This window comes from Panthera tigris, chromosome B4, assembly GCF_018350195.1.
Source record: "Panthera tigris isolate Pti1 chromosome B4, P.tigris_Pti1_mat1.1, whole genome shotgun sequence".
In the NCBI taxonomy this organism is placed as follows: Eukaryota; Metazoa; Chordata; class Mammalia; order Carnivora; family Felidae; genus Panthera; species Panthera tigris.
The window spans coordinates 67906459-67926405 of record NC_056666.1 but is presented as its reverse complement, the minus strand read 5'-3'; the positions used below and the strand labels follow the sequence as shown (position 1 = coordinate 67926405).

General features: G+C 35.3%; 1 protein-coding gene across 1 annotated transcript in view; it reads right to left on the bottom strand.

The window, feature by feature from the left end:
- CNTN1 (contactin 1) overlaps positions 1-19947 on the bottom strand; it is a 278894-nt gene that overhangs the window by 29926 nt on the left and 229021 nt on the right. Inside the window, exons 21-23 of the mRNA XM_042990807.1 lie at positions 15910-16096; positions 13334-13446; positions 12386-12542 (exon numbers count right to left, since the gene is read on the bottom strand). Of these exons, the coding sequence (XP_042846741.1) occupies positions 12386-12542; positions 13334-13446; positions 15910-16096 (457 nt within the window). The remainder of the gene's footprint in view (positions 1-12385; positions 12543-13333; positions 13447-15909; positions 16097-19947) is intronic.

Below are 19947 nucleotides of genomic sequence, written 5' to 3'. Positions count from 1 at the left end.
ATGCAAGTTGCCAACTTTGGGTGATGTCAACAACCATCTGCTTTCTCTGTATCCAGGCTGGTATGAATTGCAGATAGTTATATAATTATGCCACTTGGTTCTCTGACAAATTTGTTATTTGACCTCAGCTGGTCTCTCAGTTTTGCTAGATGATTCTTTTCCTTTTTTTTTTTTTTTAAATCTATCTCCATCTGGATGACTGATGGACATAGCATGAACTAGCACATCAAAATTTGAGCTCTTCCTCCTTTTCTCCAGTCATCTATTTTTAGTAGATGATTCTGTTGGCCATTTCACTAGATGATTCTGTTGCCTAATCTAAATTCTTAGAGTCATGCCAAATCCTCTTTCACATCCCTTATCAAATCATCAGAACATATTGTTGGGTCTTCTTCCAAATAAATCCTGACTGTACTTCTCACTTCTACTATGACCACACTAGTCAAAGCTGATTTCATCTCTAGCTTAGACTGTCATCTTTTGGTTTGTAACCACTCTCCCTGTTTCTAGAGATTCACAGTGATTTCTGGTCCACCATTTATGAGATTTCTACTTCCTTCCAAAGAACAGATAAAATAAGACTTGTAAAATATACATCTGATCATGCCATTTCCCATCTTAAAATGCTTCAATGGCTTCTCATCACATTTAGAGTAAAATCCAGTCTTTAACCAGGACCTGTAAACCTTGTTATGATTCAGGTTCCAATTACTTCTCCACCATAATTGTGTCTACTCTCCCCACGCCTTGCTCAGTCCCAGTAACACTGGTCTCCTTGCTGTTCCTTGAACAGCCAAAGGCACTCCTAGAATAAGGCTTTATATTGTTCGAATAGGAATACTTTTCCTCCAGATAACCACATGGACCTTTCCCTCACCTCATATGGTTCTCTTTTCCAGTGTTATCTCATCAGAGCAAGCTGTTCCTCCCACTCATTGAAAACGTAGGTCCTAGCTATCTTCCATCACTCTTTACATACCTTCTTCTGGTTTACTTTCTTCTTCAGGTATTATCACTATCTGTTGTTATATGTTGACTGATTGATCTTGCCTCCTCTCTTTAGAATGTAAGCTCTGGGAGGTTGGCTTAGAGAAAGAAATAAGACCTTCACCCACAGTATTTTATGGAAGATTTTCTCTTGAAATTACCAGAAATTACCAGTAACTTTGTTATGGGATGAATTTTGTCCCTTCAAATTCCCATGTTGAGGCCCTAACCCTCAGTACCTCAGAATGTGACTGTATTCAGAGATAGTCTTTAAAGAGGTAATTAAGTTAAAATAAGGTCATTAGGGTCAGCTCTAATCCAATATGACTGGTTTTCTTATAAGAAGAAAAACTCAGGACACAAACATACAGAGGGAAGACCCCATGAAGATAGGGGGAAGACAGCTGTCTATAATCCAAGGAAGCCAACCCTGCTGACATTTTGACCTCAGACTTCTAGCCTTCAGAGCTGTGAGAAAGTGAATTACTGTTTAAACCACTCAGTCTGTGGAACTTTGTTATGGTAGCTCTAGCAAGGTAATAGACACCTCTAAAATGTCAGATTCAATAAACTTTCTTATTCATCAACTTTGTCAATCCTCTTTTAACTTCTACAACTTTGAAATAAATTATGTAAATTAGTACTTTTAAAAATATAATTTAACAAAAACAACAACAACAACAACAGAGCACTTGCATACTTAACAGCCAGGCAAAGAAATAACATTGTCACCATCCTATAAGCCCCTTCCTGATTGCCCTCTGCCCCCTCACAAGGCAACATGGTACTGAATTTTGTGTTAAGCATTTTTCTCTTTTGGGGGAAAGTTTTACATGTCACTTACATACCTCTTTAAACATTGCTTCATTATTTTCTGCTTTTGGATTTCATAGAAGTGGACTTAAATCATATCTATTATTCTATAGCTTGTTTGTATGCACTAAATATTTGAAGGTTTTTAAGATGAGAATTCATTATTTTGCACATAAATGAACCATATTGATCTAACATTAATGACTTTGAAATGCAAACTTGAAAAAATATTTGCTACAAATAGGGTATGAAAATGCTAATTACATTGCTTTACAAAATGAGCATAAAATTTTAAGGAAAATTATTAATGTTAAACAGAGAAAAAAACATAAACAGAACTTCTTAGAAATAAAAATATAAGTAGCTATTAAACATATTATTCACCTCAATAGTAATTAAAAATAATAAAAATTATGAGATATTTTTGCCCAATTAACCAAGAATTTTTGAATACTGAAATGCTAGTAAAAATTGTTTAATGATAAAATATAGGCATTACTGTTTAGATAGCAATTTGGCAATTATCAAATATTTGCCAAGTGTTTGAAAGGTTCTGCCTTCTAATCCAGTATTCTACTTGTGAGAATCTTTTCTAAAAAATAAGAAATTTTGAAAAAAAGATTTATATACAATGTTGTCCATTATGATGTTATTATAACACTGTAAAAGAAAATACAGAGGGGCGCCTGGGTGGCTCAGTTGGTTGAGCGTCCAACTTTGGCTCATGTCATGATCTCGCGGTCTGTGAGTTCGAGCCCCACGTTGGGCTCTGTACTGACAGCTCAGAGCCTAGAGCCAGCTTCAGATTCTGTGTCTCCCTCTCTCTCTGCCCCTCCCCCACTCATGCTCTGTCTCTCTCTGTCTCAGAAACAAACATCAAAAAAATTAAAAAGACAATATACAGAATAACTAAATATAGTTGCCACATTGTTATCTGTGATTGTTGGTGATCAAGTGATATTAATCATTATTTTCTATATCTTAGGTAAGTCTCCCTTTTAGATATATTTATAATGCAGCCCCGATAGCTACGGGTTTTCTCGCCCTATATTTTTAATAGTGTTTCTAATACGGATTTCTATATCATGAAATCAATTTATAAGTTAAGAGCAATTTTACTTCTTTTCTCTAATTTCATTTAACATATCCTAAAAAGCCAGGTTTGGCTGGGTTTTTCTTGTCAGTTTTTTTTTTTTAATTTTTTTTTTTTAAGGTTTATTTTTGAGACAGTGAGAGACAGAGCATGAACAGGGGAGGGGCAGAGAGAGAGGGAGACACAGAATCTGAAACAGGCTCCAGGCTCTGAGCAGTCAGCACAGAGCCCGATGCGGGGCTCGAACTCACGGACCGTGAGATCATGACCTGAGCCAAAGTCGGAAGCTTAACCGACGGAGCCACCCAGGTGCCCCTTTCTTGTCAGTTTTGATGGTTATCATGCAAAGCTACTTAGTTTTGGAGAAAGTATGCTACATTTTTTCTTGGATTTGCAGCAGCATTTCTGGTGGTCATTATGTCTTTCTGCCTATCCCTGGGATAAAAACGCGAGAACTACATTCCTAGATGCTCTTGCCAATGAGAGGCACAGAGAAGGGGTGGGATGTGGAAGGGCCCAGAAAAGCAGAAGCCCCTGCTGCTTTTGCAGCAGTGGGCAGGGCTCTGGGCCTCGATGGTGCCCAAGGTTCCAGTGGTGCCAGTGCCCTCACAGCTTCTCCTGTGGTTCCCTCACTTGGGAGCTGCAGGCAGATGGACCACCAACAGGGGCTCCTTTCCACTGCAATTTCTTATTTTTCTTAAAGCCAGCAGACATTCTAACAACTCTTATAAAAGGTTTTATTTTCTGTTTAAGAATCTAATTCAATACCTGATTAAAATATCCAGAGATGTTTCATCTTTCCTCAAAGATGAAACCTCTTTCACTGAAAGAAGACAGAAAAGAAAGAACTTCATAGAAAGCTATGGGTTGATCCTATGAGGTAGATTTTATCAGAAACTAGTTCAACTACTATAGGATTGATCAGAGATCCATAATCTATTGATTAAGGTTATTGATAAGTCTAAGGGCTGCTTGTAAAATGGGTGAACTGGCTCCCCATCACAGATAGTGTTTGAACTGAGGTTGAGAGAGAAAAAGCCATGAATGTCCTGCAGAGAATTCCAATGCTTGGAAAAGAGTCAAACAAAATGATGTAGACATTTCCCTCCAGCAACTTTATGAATCTTTTTTGCTATTCTTATCTTTTTTATCACTAAATTTCACATATTTTGATAATTCGTACAGAAAACCTTCTAAAGTGTAAATTTTCTCCCTCTGAAGCATATATAATGTCTCCGTACACATTCTTTAATCATTTGTCCTAGAAAAGGTCTTGTAGTTTGCTTTGCATCTCAGAGGAGTAACAGACTTGTTATCTTATAAAATGATTCTTTCTGGAAGGGAATCTACCTACGCTGATGGGCTTTCAGACTTGCTCTCTTCTTTACCAACTCCCCTTTGCTCCACATCAATATACTGTCTACACTACAACAAAAATGGTCTTTGATCAGGTTGCATCACTCATCTCTGAAAACACGCTGATATTCCCCCCAGAATAAAGTGCGGACTCCTGATGGAAGGCTTCAAGGATGGGGCGATGGGAGTTGGAATAAGCGAAAAAATGGTCTGAAATGAGTCTGAGATGCAGTCAAGGCCAGGCCTTTCACGGTGTTTTCCCCTATGCTGTCTCCAGCACAACCCCCACTGCTACTCACCAGTCACCCTGGCCTCCTTTCAGCTTCTTGAACATGGCGGGCTCTTTCCTGCACTCCCTGCGCCTGTGACTCTCATTCCTACTTTTGTGGTATGGCTAGTTCCTTTCCTTTAAATTTCATACCAGACATCACCTAGTTAGGGCTTGACCTGATCATCCTATCCAAACCAGTTCTACTTCCTTTATTCTCTAAATTAGCCACTGATTTTTTTCTTATAAATCCTTAAACCTACATAAAAATGGATTTTATTTTTGGTGTTAGTCCTTTATTCTCCTGATAACCTCTAGAATGCAAGCTTCAGGAGGGCTTGTTAATTATTGTAACCAATAACAAAGTAGAATGCCTGACACATTGTAGGTGTATGGTAGATGTATATTAAATGAATCAATTTTCTGGAGAACAAAAGTATTATGAAAATATGTAATGTTTTAATACTAAGTTTTATTTATCAAAGGAAAAAATTATTTGCACATTCTAATACTAAAGTACAGCCTCATAGACTAAGACCATCCTTCATAAACTAAAATTATTTTGGTCGTAAGTAAATCTTGGAGGATTATTTTTAATTTTTCTTTCTATTCTTATAATGCATTCCACTGGGGAGTTTCCCAACTAAATTATTTCTAAGTCTAAATAAATGAAGAAAATAATATATTTGGACTCTTGTGTTAACTTACTAGTAGCTAAAAGAAACCTTGGAGAAGATCCAGGAAAACCCGAGTTAGTTTAGATGCAGAAGTGCTATCTTGAAGTCAAATGCAGAGACACACAAAATATTATTTTTTTCAGATAGTTTTCCCTCCATTTCATGATTGTTATGAAAGTAGGAGTGTTATGTACAGCTGGGATGTCAGAAAAGGTTTTAAGTGGATAGTCATAATTCAAAGTTAGTGAAAGGAATCTATACTTTAGAGGTAACTAAAAATTTCTTAATGCTTTATTTATTTTTGAGACAGAGAGAAAGAGAGACAGAGAATGAGTGGGGGAGGGGCAGAGAGAGAGGGAGACAGAATCTGAAGCAGGGTCCAGGCTCTGAGCTGTAACCACAGAGCCCAATGAGGGGCTCAAACCCACGAACCATGAGATCATGACCTGAACCAAAATTGGATGCTCAACCTACTGAGTCACCCAGGCACTCCAAGGTAATTTAAAATGTAAGCTGTTTGTCAGCCTAGAAATACAAAGGCTGGATTGGTCCACTTGAACTCTCAAATTGATCCCACACAGAACTTAGCAAAGGAAGACAAACTATTTGGCTACTTCAAAATAGTTGGAGAGATAGCCTTTCCTAAATAATAATATTTGATTATGCCATAATCACAAATACAAGCTTTTAAAGTTATGATGATGAACTTATAAGAATGGCATTCAACTCTCATATGACATACCATTCCAATTTCTCATCTTAGTATATAATTTATTCATGGCAATCTATTTGTCCCAAATAATACAGGACATTTACAACATTACAGATTTGGGGGGGGGGTCACTAAATTATATAGTAGCCTATCATTAAAGAAGGCAAGATACAGTAATTCTAAGCCCATCATGTATACTACCCTCTCCTCCTGTTATATGGACTACTGTACAAGATTAGATGCTCAAAATAATTTTGGCTTTTGAAATGCTTACACTGAAAAAGTGATGAAATCAATGTAACATTTTAATTTCATAATGTATGAATTAAATCTAAACATCCCAACTACCTTCTTGTTCCTTTTACAATGTACTAATAACTTAGGTAGTAGAGAAGGGGGCATGTGAGTAACAGAGTTAACATCTAAAGATTGTATCTAGAGAACAGTTTCCTAGTCCTTCCTCTGCTGCTAGTGGAAAGATAAGGACAAAGTGAGAAAACAAAATGCGTTTTTCATCAGTGTTTAAGTCAGTGGCTTTGGTTATATAGTTTAACTTAGTAACTTAGGAGTTGCCAAAAGTAGTAGGTTAAATTTTGAGTTTGCATCATCTATGGCAACATCAGAATAAACTACAGATTTATTAGGAGATACAAAATCAACAAGATGAATATACAGCAACTTTAAATCAAATGGAAAAGATGTCTTGTTCTTTTAGAACCTACCCTAGACCTGACTGACCACTGCCCTCTTTCCAGGACAGACCATTATCATCTTCTAATCATTCTATAATGATAACCTTATAATTCTACTCCTTAAATCTTTCTTCTCTACTATATACATTTTCCACAACCACCAAAGTGATTTTTCAAGTATAAACAACTGATCCTGTTATTCCTACCTCCTTGAAGCTTTCAAATGATTATGGATTGCCCTTAGGAAGAAGTCTGGCCTCTAAAAAGCCCTTAAAAGTCTTCTTTGATTTGACTAAGGTATCTTTTACTAAAACTAAAAAGAAAAATAAAAGCTCAAAATATGCACATTCACACATAAATAAGGAAATACGTACTTCTCTGTGGATATTTATTTATGGCCACAGATCCTTGATAATCTATATTCTAAAATTTATAGTGAATATGTAACAAGCCAAACTAGCTTATTAAAATTTACATTCAAAGTATTTTGTAACTATTAGCACATTCTTAATTTAACTACTAATGATGTACAAAAACAAAAGATTCTTAAGAGACAATAGAGAATTTCTTAGAGATAGTACATTTGTGATGAAACATTTGTGGTGTTACATTTGCCTAGATGTGAACTGTAAACATCTAATGGGGAATAATGTATTAAGACAGCAGTACCAGTGCTCAGGTCAGAGAGAAGCAGAGATGCAAGTTACCATGTCAAATAAATTTTCTAGACTATCTCTCATATGAAGTCTTAAGCTTTGTAAGAACCAAACTGTGAATTAGCACATGGCATAATACAAACCATGTGCCTAAGGGAGAGAAGTGTATCAACATTCTGGAAATATAAATCATAATTTAAGTTATCCAAGTTATTCTTATAACTAAATTTTACTCTACGCAGAAATAGTAACTTCATTTAGCAATTATTTGTTAAAACCCTGTTTTGTGCCAGATGTGTCCCCGAAGTACTGGGGATTCAAAGGTTGAAGAAGTCAGATAAGAGCTTGTTCCCATGGAGATTTACATTCAAGTAAGGATGGAGATAGATGATAAACAGCATAAATTAATACATGAAGTAATTTTGAGTAGTTATAAATATTATTAATAAAATAAAAGAGTGATGTGATAAGATATAGAAGAAGAGTAGGGGGCTATCTTAAATTGGCGGTCATACAAGTCTCCTCTGAGGAGGTGACATCCGAGCAGAAACAAAAATGACAAAAATGAACCTGCCATGCCAAGATTCAGAGAATTCAGGCAGCAGCAGGAACAAGTACAGATGTTTCAAAGTAAGGATAACATTGAATGTATGTTCACGAAGAGAAAGAAGGTCATGGAACAAAGATGAAATCACTTAATCGAGATAAGAGAGTTTGGCCAGATTATTATAAAGCACTACAGGCCATGGTAAGGAATTTAGATTTTATCCTGTGGGAAGTCTTTTTAAAAGGAGAGTTGCATGATTTGATTTAAGTATAAAAAGATCCCTCTGGCAGCTGCATAGGGAATGGACTGTACAAGGCCAAAACTGGAAGCCAAGAAAATTGTTAGAATCACAGTAGGGCCATCAAGGGGTGATAGTGATGTGGAAGAGGAGGGATATGAGATATATATGTATATATATATAAGATATGAGATATATATATACATATATAATATATGTACATAATATATTGTATATAATATATATGTATATAATATATATGTATATATACGTATATAATATATATGTATATATACGTATATGTATATATGTATATATACATATATATGTATATATATGTATATAATATATATGTATATATGTATATATGTATGTATATGTATATATATGTATATATGTATGTATATGTATATATATGTATATAATATATATAGTATATATTATATATAATGTATATAATATATATATACTATATATGTGTATATATATAGTATATATATAGTGTATATATATACTATATATATACACATATATAGTAGCACATTTTAAATATATGAACTGTGGGGGCACCTGGTGGTTCAGTTAGTTGAGTATCTGACTGTGACTCAGGTCATGATCTCACGGTTCATGAGTTCAAGCCCCACATCAGGGTCTGTGCTGATAGATCCACTGTCCCCTCTTGCTCTGCCCTGACCTCGCTCACACACTCTCTCTCTCTCTCTCTCTCTCTCTCTCAAAAATAAACATTAGAAAAAAAAATATATATATATATATGAACTATGCCTGGACATAATGTAGGCATTTCATGTATATTTCTTGAATGAATAAATAAATGAATGAATACATGAATAGCATAATGCTTATATAAACATTAAAACATAGCAATGTACTCTATCCCTGACATCATATTTTAGTCACGAGAACAGAAACAAAGGAAAGTATGAGGAGTCTTTTACATTCACAAGAAAGCCTAAAATTTTCATTTGCATTCACATGCTTCTTTCATTTCAAATAAGGTAAACAATTTGCAAATGAATCTAACTTAAGAAAATTTTAGAATGGGACGACCCACCAAACCTCTGACATTTCCTAATGTTAGTTGTGGAGTTTCTTCATAGAGTCATGGCTAGAATAAGAAATAAATAATAGAAATTCTGCCTTAATAAGAACATTGCCCGTTAGTTGGCAGAAAAAGGAAATTATTCACTTGAGGTTTCTAAAAATAGCTTGCTCTGTGCCTTCTGTACGCGGGCTGTTCACACTAGTGTCAGAGTGTGCCCGTGGTGGGCAGCATGGGGTCTCTGCCACCTCCCAAGAACCCATTGTTAATTGTTTAGAAAACTGATGAGCAAGTGGTTAAAAATACTGTTATTAAAATTGAAATTATTTAAATTTCTTAAGTAAATGAGGAAGTTTAAAACAAGGTAGTAAATTCTCAAAACTCATCACTTCCTAATTCCTCACTGCATTTTTAATAATAGTCTTTGAATGTTTATTTATTTTTGAGAGAGACAGAACACAAATGGAGGGGAGGGAGCAGAGAGAGAGGGAGACATGATCTGAAGCGGGGTACAGGCTCTGAGTGTCAGTACAGAGCCCAACATGGGGATCAAACTCACTGACTCTGAGATCATGACCTGAGCTGAAGTCAGACGCTGAACGGACTGAGTCACCCAGGCGCCCCTGTTCTGGCATTACAAAAAAATTTTTTCAGTTTGTTTTGAGAGAGAGAGAGAGAGAGAGAGAGAGAGAGAGAGAGAGAGAATCTTAAGCAGGCTTTGTGCACAGAGCCCAATGTGGGGCTCAAACCCACAAACCGTGAGATCATGACCTGAGCCAAAACTCAAGTTGGATGCTTAACCGACTGAGCTACCCACGTGCCCCTATTTTACTGCATTTTAATATCATCAATGCTCTTGAGGTTATTCCTCTGCATCTGTGTGGTGGCTACCACCACATATGCATAATGGTGTGCTGCTCAGCATTTCATCGTAGCTCCACATTTAGTGATGTCATGTGGGAAGTTTGAAATCAGACATGACGGAAATATTTACACCACAGAAATTAGCAAAGTATAAAAGCCAGGGCTTCTCCTCACCCTAAGACAGTCTGCTGTTTAACATCTACCTGCATATCACTAGTTATCACTATGCTGAGGCTACTGTCACTGCTACGGCATCTCCAGCTACAAACTTCTGTAGTTTCAACCCCAGAAGCTGGGTTTTGCTTCACATCAGCGATGAAAAATGAAGGGTAAGGAAATAAAGAGAGAAGCAGTGGGGTATGGCAGGCTTCTTAACAAGGAAGGTTGGTTTTCAAATCGATTTACAGCGTTCTTTTGCACTTTACTACCCTCAAAATAAGGTGCTCATTTCCCTCTGATTTCCTTTGTGGAACAGCCCTGTTGAGTGTGAAACCACTCAAAGTGTGTGCTAGCAAAGTTCAGAAATTAGAAAATGTTTTAAAAATAAAAACATGCCATCTTCTCCTATCATTAGTAATGACTAAAAGGAAAACTAATGTTGGGGCAATGCAATGGGAAATGCACTCATATACAATGACAACAGGAAACTAAATAAATATATTTTAATTTGGCAACATAAAAGTAAAATACTTTATTAAATTATTTCAATTTAACCCGCAGAAAGATTAATTTATAAAAATGTATTCAAAATAGAATTATTTACTATAGTGGAAACCAAAATGGATAGATACATCTTATACATTTGAGAGAATATTGTGTATAATTTTAAGTGAAATTTAAAACATTTTGAATGACATGGGGACTGTTTGTGTAACATGATTCATAAAAGTAGGATATACCATTATACATTCAACAGAAGCAAAAATGCAAAATTATATATAAATGTAAATACAAATAAATATAAATATATAAATAATATATAATTTATAAGATATTATATATTGTAAATATATTATATATATAATATATAATAATTATATAATTTATATAAAATATAAATATATAAATATATATATACACACACACATACACACATACTGAACACTAATTGTAGCTAATTTAGAGTGTTTGGAATATGACTTTTTTCTTTTCAAATTTTGGCAATTTACAAATTTTCTAAAGACACACTATAATAATGTCTAAACTAAAAAAAAAACCAACATAAGTTAAATGCATGAGAAAACCTATTTAAACAATTTGCAAATAAATCCAAACTTAAATGAGAAAATTCTAGAATGGCACTATTCACCAAATACATTAATCTATTTAGCTATAAATTATCATTTTTTTCTAAATCAGTGATCCCTGTCTTTAATTTAGCATCTTGCAGTGTTTCAGAGACTCATAAAGCTCTCAAATTAACATCATTTAATTCATTATAATTAATCTATAGCATGCAGGATGAGAAAAAAGTATCAAAATTTAAATAATAGTGTTCTACAAGTCCACACAAGAGATGAAGTCACTGCCTCAAGTATTTATTTTGGATTACCCAGTGCTGTGAGAAATACAGTTTGCAGAATAAGGACACATACGCTGAGACACAGAGAGAGATAGTAAAGGAAGGAGCTCCCATCTAGTTAGTGTCTTTCTATTTTATTACTATACTAATATACATAGGACAAAGAAAAAGGAGTTAGAAAAGTATTAATAGTAGTCCAGTGAATTTCTTTATTTTTTTATTTTTTTTTAATGTTTATTTATTTTTGAGACAGAGACAGACAGAACATGAACCGGGGAGGGTCAGAAAGAGAGGGAGACACAGAATCTGAAACAGGCTCCAGGCTCTGAGCTGCCAGCACATAGCCCAACGCGGGGCTCGAACTCATGAGCTATGAGATCATGACCTGAGCCAAAGTCGCAGGCTTGTCAACCGACTGAGCCACCCAGGCACCCCGTGAATTTCTTTTTGATAAAAGTTCGGATGTTAGTATTTAATGGTCTATTATTACGTAAATTTTTAATGCATTGTGGTATTTCTTTCCATTGAACTATAGTTGACATACAATGTTACAGGTGTACTACATAGTGATGCAACAAGTCTAGATGTAATGCTAGGCTCACCGTAAGTGTGGCTACCATCTGTTACCACACAATGCTATTACCATACCTGCATTATGGTACTTGAATTATGCTTTGTCACCCAGATAGTAATCAAAAAGTATGCAGTATGTTGCAAAGTTACTTTTGTGACTTATAAGGGAAGAAATGCCAAGTTTCAGGACATCCTTGACAATTCAGATTTCCTTAGGAAAACACTGATACTGGTGTGCATACCAATCCTACCTTTACTCTTGAGAATCCATATGGCCTACAAATATACAAATAATTAATGGAAATGTGTCTTAAATGACTGGCTTACCTGAAATTTTGACTTGAGACACTACTCCATCTCCTCCATCACTGTGTGCACGAACCTCTACAACATACTCTCCATCCCTGGGGATTGGAACTTCTATGGAGTGTTTATGAGTTGAATACAGCTTGCCATCATGCTGGCCATCGGGTCTATAGAGAACCTGAAAAAGTCCCAAAATATGTATATTTAATAAAGTGGTAATAATGAGCCAATGCCAAAACACTAAAACCAAAATAAAAATGCTTAGACTTTTATTAATAATAAAAAAAAAATCCCAGGAAGCTGTTTAATACTAGCTAGAAAAAAATTATGTTATTTTTAATTCACAGAAATTGATTTCACCTATTATTTTAGGGTGATCCAAGAGAAAATGCCTTAAGCATCTGACTTTTTTTTTCTGACCTAACATAGAGGCAAAAATGTGTGTGTGTGTGTGTGTGTGTGTTTTATGGAAAAGGTATAAAAATGAGGGCTCTTTGAACATTTTGAAGTAGTCTTAAAACATTGCTCAGAATTAAATTTTTTAATATTATTCCCAAAGTCTGGTATCCAATAAAAAAAGTGTGATAGAATATATGGAAATAATCTTTTTTTGGTTCATTTATGGTATGCAACTCAATATACCCAAGTTTACTGTGTGCCAGGCAACGCTATCTTAATCATTGCCAAACAAAAATGGATTTATGCACTGATTACTTTAACAACTCTATTCTTTAAAGCAGTTATTGTACCTATCTTGCTCACTTGACATAGAATTTTCATAGAATTCACTGAAGATCTTTTCTCATTTCAAAATTTATCACAGTACGATGTCATCTGATTCCGCTATAAAGCTAGAATAAGAAAGCTGAAAGGGTTTTGGTGAAATAAACATCAGTCAAGTCCAAACATCAATCACTCTTTATAGGAATAAAGCCTGTGTGGGGGAAAACCCAGTAATCTTTTACATACCTTATATCCTGTCACTGTAGATTCATTTGATAGTGCTACCACATGATCCCAGGTGATTATATAGCGTGAACCAGATCTTATGGAACTGATGATCCTTGGGGGCTGGCTCGGAGCTGTGGAAAGTAATAATATGCAAGTGACAGACACCGTATCCAACCTGAGTTCTGCAAACTGCCTTGAGTCAGTGATGATAATGATGTGACAACAACAGCTAATTTTGATGAGTGCTTACTACATAACAGGCACTATACTAAGCACTTTATATCCATGGGTTCATTTAATGTACCCTTGACCCTGTGAGGTAGGTAATATAACTATCTTTTATTCTCTTCTCCTTGTTCTTTACTTGGGTTTCTTTCTCCACCAGTCTTTTGTAACTGCTGCTTTTAAAGCCATCAATTATCTCCAGTTGGCCAAATAATGTTATGTTTTACTCTTTTCAGACTTAATATCTTTGTAGCATTCTACAGAATTGACCTTCTAACCCTTTTCTGAATCTCATTCTTTTCTTAAATTCATGATCTCTTAACATCCAGGTGTCCTTCTACCTCTCCGGATGCTCCTTCTCATTAGCCATCCTGTGCCAGCTCCTGTCCTCTGCCTAATTTATAGATGTTGGCATGACCTAGGACTTGATCCTGAGCACCCTTCTCTGATCTATGAATCTTTCCTAAATTATATATCTGGGTGTATGGCTTTAAGAAGTCAAAATTTTATTTCAGGTGTATGCTTTCTCTTGGCCTCTAGACATATGTGTCCAATTGCCTGTATTAGAATGTATACAAGACTTCTCAAATGTAATCAAGATGGAACATTTCCCATGTTCTCCCAAATCTGCGTCTCTATGGGTCTTTCCCATCTTTGGCAAATGATACAACTGAATCCTCAGTTTCTGAATCAAAAGTACAGTACTCAGTCTTCCATTCCATCCATGCCAACATCCAAATCAGCACCAAGTTGTCAACTCTTTCTGTAGAAAATTTTCCACTTCTCTTTATATCCATTATCACTTAGTTCTGGCCATCATCACTTCTCTCCTTGACATCTAAAACCGTCCCCTAATTGGTTCTTTTGTTTTTACCCCTACTCTACCACCACCCATTGTCCATCCAGAAGCCAGAATGATTTTTTTCAAGCATAAGTTAACTATCCCTCTCTGCCTTAAAATTTCCCAATGGCTCTCAACAGACTTAGAAAAAACTCTAATCCCTAGCAGGACCTACAACTACAAGACTCTTCATATTTCAACACCAGCACACTTCCTCCTTCTCACTTCCAGCCTACATCCTTGGCCAACTGGCCTTTCTACACTTATGGCATACCAAACTATTCCCACCCTTAGGCTTTACCCTAATTACTTTCTCTACCTGAAATAGTCCCCTCCCTGCCAGTTGTCATAGTGGGTCCTTCTTACGATTCATATATTGATATATATATATATGACTCAAATGGCATCTTATCAAAGAAGCTTTTCTTGACCACTCAATTGGAATTCATTTCCATCCATGTCACTTTCTATTTTATTATGTTTATTCATTTTATTGCCCTGTCATCTGATATTATCATTCATATTGATTTGTCAGTTCTTTGTTTTGTTTTGTTTTGTTTTCATGTCCTTCCATTAGGTTGTAAATCTTCTAAGAAGAGGCTCTGGGTCTGGTTTGATCCCTTCTGTATTCTCAATGGCTAGAACAGAGATAGTAGACACATAGCATACTTCTGATGAATAAATGGAAAAAAAGAACAAAGGAATGGATGCTGCTCTTACAAATTAGAAAACTAAGGCTTAAAGGTGGGAGGTAATTTGTCTACTGGCACACATTCAGTAAGTGGAAAATACATATCTGAAGCCCATGGCTGATACCAAAGTCTGGTATCCTATCACCATGTTCAGTTACCTTTCCCCAAGTGAATTTTATAAATTTCCAAACACCAGTAGTATTCATGTCTTTAAATTCTTGCAAATCTCTCTAGAATCTTGAATATAAATTCTATTCTTCTATATATTCAACGTGGGTTCAAGAAGGAGATATCAAAGTGAACCCAGAGAGCTGAGAACGATTAGAAGACTTAAGCAGGATGGGCTGTCTTGTTGTATAAACAACGAGAACATATGGTAATAAGAGATGAAACATAATGCTACAACATTTACCTCACATTTGCACTATGCAGTGATGAAGGTTTATATAAAAAAAGTATAGAAAAGAAACAATTTTAATTTTCTCATGCTATATGCTATTTATGCAGTCCTATAAAAACAATGTTAAAAATAGTAACAGAGAATACAAATTGATTATCTAGTGATACAAAATTTACAAATGGAGGTTCTGTAATATTATTTCTGTAGTGGAACATTAAATGGGTGAAGTCATCCTCCACATGTTTTCATCACCTACAATAACTAACAATGATTTTTTGTTTGTTTTTGTCTTAAACCTTGGATGGCTGTAAAAGATAAAATTTAAAATGGAATGTGCTAAGTACTGCTAGGTAGTAAATTTCTCTCAAATGTAACTTGCATCATGACCGAATGGATTGGTAGTTTTTGATGAGTCTAAATGCAAATGTTGACTCACGTGCTTTCTTGGTGAAGGTCTCAATCATGTCACTGGGAGGCCCACACCCTGCGCTATTGCAGGCCCTGACTTCCACAAAGTACTGGGTGTCGGGCAGAAGGTTCTCCAGCCTGGCCGAGTACTCTTGGCTGGTGACTTGAACTCTGTGTGCAGCTGCTTCTTTGTCATGGGCAGCCCAATACCGAATCTGCAAACATTCAAATTGAGGACGATGTTGTCATGATTCAGTGGTGAAAATTCTTTTCACTTGGCTCTGACACCTATGATGTTGGCTGAGTGTCATATACTCAAATGTTACTTAATGCTACTTATACTTCTATTGGTCTTAGAATATGGCAAGGCACATAACATAGATCTATTAAAGATGTCAAAGAAATCAAGGGCTCACCTCATGGCCTGAATTAGTATCACTCTAACAACAACAACAACAACAACAAAAAGATGAAGAAGAAGAAACCAAAAACCTCTTCATATGATTTACCTTCAAAATATAACACTGGTTTCTGTTTGGACGTATTTCCACAATAATTTTTATCATTTATTTACTGTTTTATTTATGTTTGTATAATATCAAATGTGTCATGGGTCATTGCTAAAACAGTTTGACAGGAAATACAACTTTGTTTTATAAAAAGTTATTATGTGGCCTAGAACATGCGAGTGTAATAAGTTTCTGCTATTTCATTTTAGAAATATGTATGAAAAATTATTCCCTTTGAAGCTATATTTTTGCCAGCTATCAAAGAAATGGGCTTAAGAGTTTAATTAGTTGAGGAAATTATTTATTATGAAAATCTATTTTTAAAAATGTTATCCATGTTGTGATTAGAAATGATTACTTGTGGGGCACCTGGGTGGCTCAGTCCATTAAGCGTCTAAATTCGGTTCAGGTCATGATCTCAGGGTTCATGAGTTCAAGCTCCCCCCCCTCCCCCACCCGCCCAAGCTCTGTGCTGACAGCTCAGAGCCTGGAGCCTGATTCAGATTCTGTGTCTCCCTCTCTCTCTGCCCCTCTCCCACTCACACTTTGTCTCTCTCTCTCTCTCAAAAATAAACATTAGTTAAAAAAAATGATTACTTGTACCAACCAATGTACCAGTGACACTCTTCCTTGTCTCTTAAAGTTTAAGTAAAATTGGAAATTATAATTTCCATCCTTCTAATGAGAATATTTTATTGGTTAGAAATTCCTGTATCTAAGGTAAAAATAAAAAGGAGCAAATTTCCTTATAAATGTGTTGATATTTTATATATTTTAGATTCCCTGGCCATAAAATAAATGAAAATTTAATTTCACAATTAAGCAAAGTGCCTAGACAATAGTATCTAATATTTATATAATCTTGAATAATTCATTTACACAAATCAAATGAAACCATTATAAAATGGAACTAGATGGTTCCAATTCACTTGGTAACAAAGTAAGGTTTATATGTAGAATGATCACATTTCAGAACAAAGCCTAGTTACTAAGTTGCTAATTTGTTTCCTTTGCAATGTTTTTATTTTGTTTTCTAGTACTCATTTTTCTCATGTCAGCAATACTTTTTCTAATGGTTTTGATAGGATCTCCTTGGCATTTCCTGTCATCTGACCAGAAGGATGGCCTCAGAACCAAGGAACTAGAATTGTACCCAGTGTCTCCAGAGGCAGATCTCAGTTGGCAGACAAAAGACCTGCTAAGGGGAGGAGCCTCCTCGAGAAGATGTTTCCAGATTCTGAAAGGGTTCAGGCAGTGAGTACATTCATCTGGGAGGACAATGGCCTACATTTTAGTGGGCACTTGAATTAGATAATGCATAAGGCCTCCTTCTAATGCTTGACTAAAGAGAAATAAAATGAAAATTTATATTCTAATGAAATGCCAAGAACCCGAGTAGGATCATCTGTATACATTATCTTCATAATAAATCTAGAATGTTTTATAGCAATCAAAACTGAAATCTATGAGGTTGATGCATTTTTATATGTATGCTTGTTGACTGAGATGTGGACCACATTTTAAAATCTTCATTCAATTTTAACAACTTTTCTATCATCCAGTTTAAAGAAGAGAAACTTTTTAACCAGATAGATATCAAAAAGGTAATTTCTAAAAGACAGACCCTATGAGGAATTAAAGTGACAAAATTTTTCTGCCTTCTCACTCAAATTTCCATGAGGCATTTTGGCAATACAAAAGAAAAGAGCTTTCCTTAATTTACTATTTGCACCTATATCTAAAATGACAAATGAATTTATTCATCTAATTTTAGCAGGGATCTGTGGTGGTCAGTCTCCATTAAAATTCACAATAGGGGTGACTGGGTGGTTCAGTCAATGAAGCGTCTGACTTCCACTCAGGTCATGATCTCATGGTTCGTGAATTCAACTCCTGCACCGGGCTCTGTGCAGACAGCTTAGAGTCTGGAGCGTGCTTCGGATTCTGTGTCTCCCTCTCTCTCTCTGCCCTCCCTGACTCGTGCTCTATCTCTCTTTCTCAAAAATAAATAAACATTAAAAAAAACATAAGTCACAATAAATTAAAGCAATGATTTAGCTATGCCTTTTTAACTAGGGAGCAGAAAGAATTATTGAGAGTGCCAAATAGTCCTTGATTTCCTTGTTTTAGAACAGGAGAGTTTGAACTTTTCACAGTATAGTTAATCTTTACAAATGAAAGCATCTGAGACAAAATGATTTAATTTAATAATCTCTTTAAAGTATATGTTTACATATAACTTACAATGTTTTCAAAGTATACTAAAATAAATAGTAGATAGATATATGTAATGTATGACATCATCTTTTTTTCTCTGAACTAGCCACTGGCCATGCACGTCATTTCCAAACAGATAATAAATTTGGGCTGTTGCATCTTAATCATCTCACTGAGTTTCTCAATGTGGTGAAGCACTGACATTAATTTATGAGCAAATCGCTTGGAGTGAAGGGTGCAACCTGTAGTCATGGAACAGAACAAATGTGTTGCTTTTGATTAATCACTAGGGAGACCAGAAGAGAGCCTGAATGAATTAGTGGAAAGGGATTATCACTACTGGAAAATACATACGCACATACATACATATACTAGGTCCTGAATCATGGATAGTAAACCATAAATTCATCTTCATACGCTGCATTAATATATAATGCATTTCTTTTTAATGCTGTGGCATTATACACTTTTCACTCTTTCTCTACATGTTTCCATAATTCCCATAGCATCTTTTGTCTCTCATAAACCTATCATAGTGCTTATTAGGCAATTATGACTAATTAGACTGCCTCATGACTTGTCTTTTTCCACTTAAACTAGATTATAAGCTCTTTGATGACAGGGTATTTACTATTTATTTTCAACACTATGGGCACAGGGCTACATTTGATGTATGATACTCTTTCATTCATTGAACAAATATTTATCAGGTACCCACTTTGTCCCACTTACTGTGCAAGGTGCTGGGAGTGCAGTGAACCCAGGCATACATGTTCTTTGCCATCATAGATCTTATTAAAAAAATGAAGGCATACATGTTCTTTGCCATCATAGATCTTATTAAAAAAATGAAGGAATCAAAATGTATAACTTCACATAAAATCCCTAATATCTTTGAGGGAGAGATCTAAGTATATCATTTTGCCCAAAGAATACTTACTCTTTACAAAAGTATTAGGAAGCTAAAAAGAAAAAAGCCTTAGCAGAAGAGTATCACACTTTCCATAAATTGTGTGCTACATTAATAATACTTTTGTACAATGACAATATAGTTATATTCCTTCTCAGAAAAATTTAAGAAATTTGCAGGGAAAATGGCTTTTTTAAAACCTCATTTTCTCCAAAGGGGTTTAGAAAAAAGGAATGGATGTTACAATTATGGAAGTGCCTGAAGATATTTAGCACTTTTGAAAATTGGGTTTGCTCCATTTTATTATTTTCAACTTCAGTAAACTTTTTTCTTAAGTTTATTTAGGTATTTTGACTGAGAGAGAGAGAGAGAGAGAGAGAGAGAGAGAGAGAGAGAGAGAGACAGAGAGAGAACATGGAAGAGGAAGAAA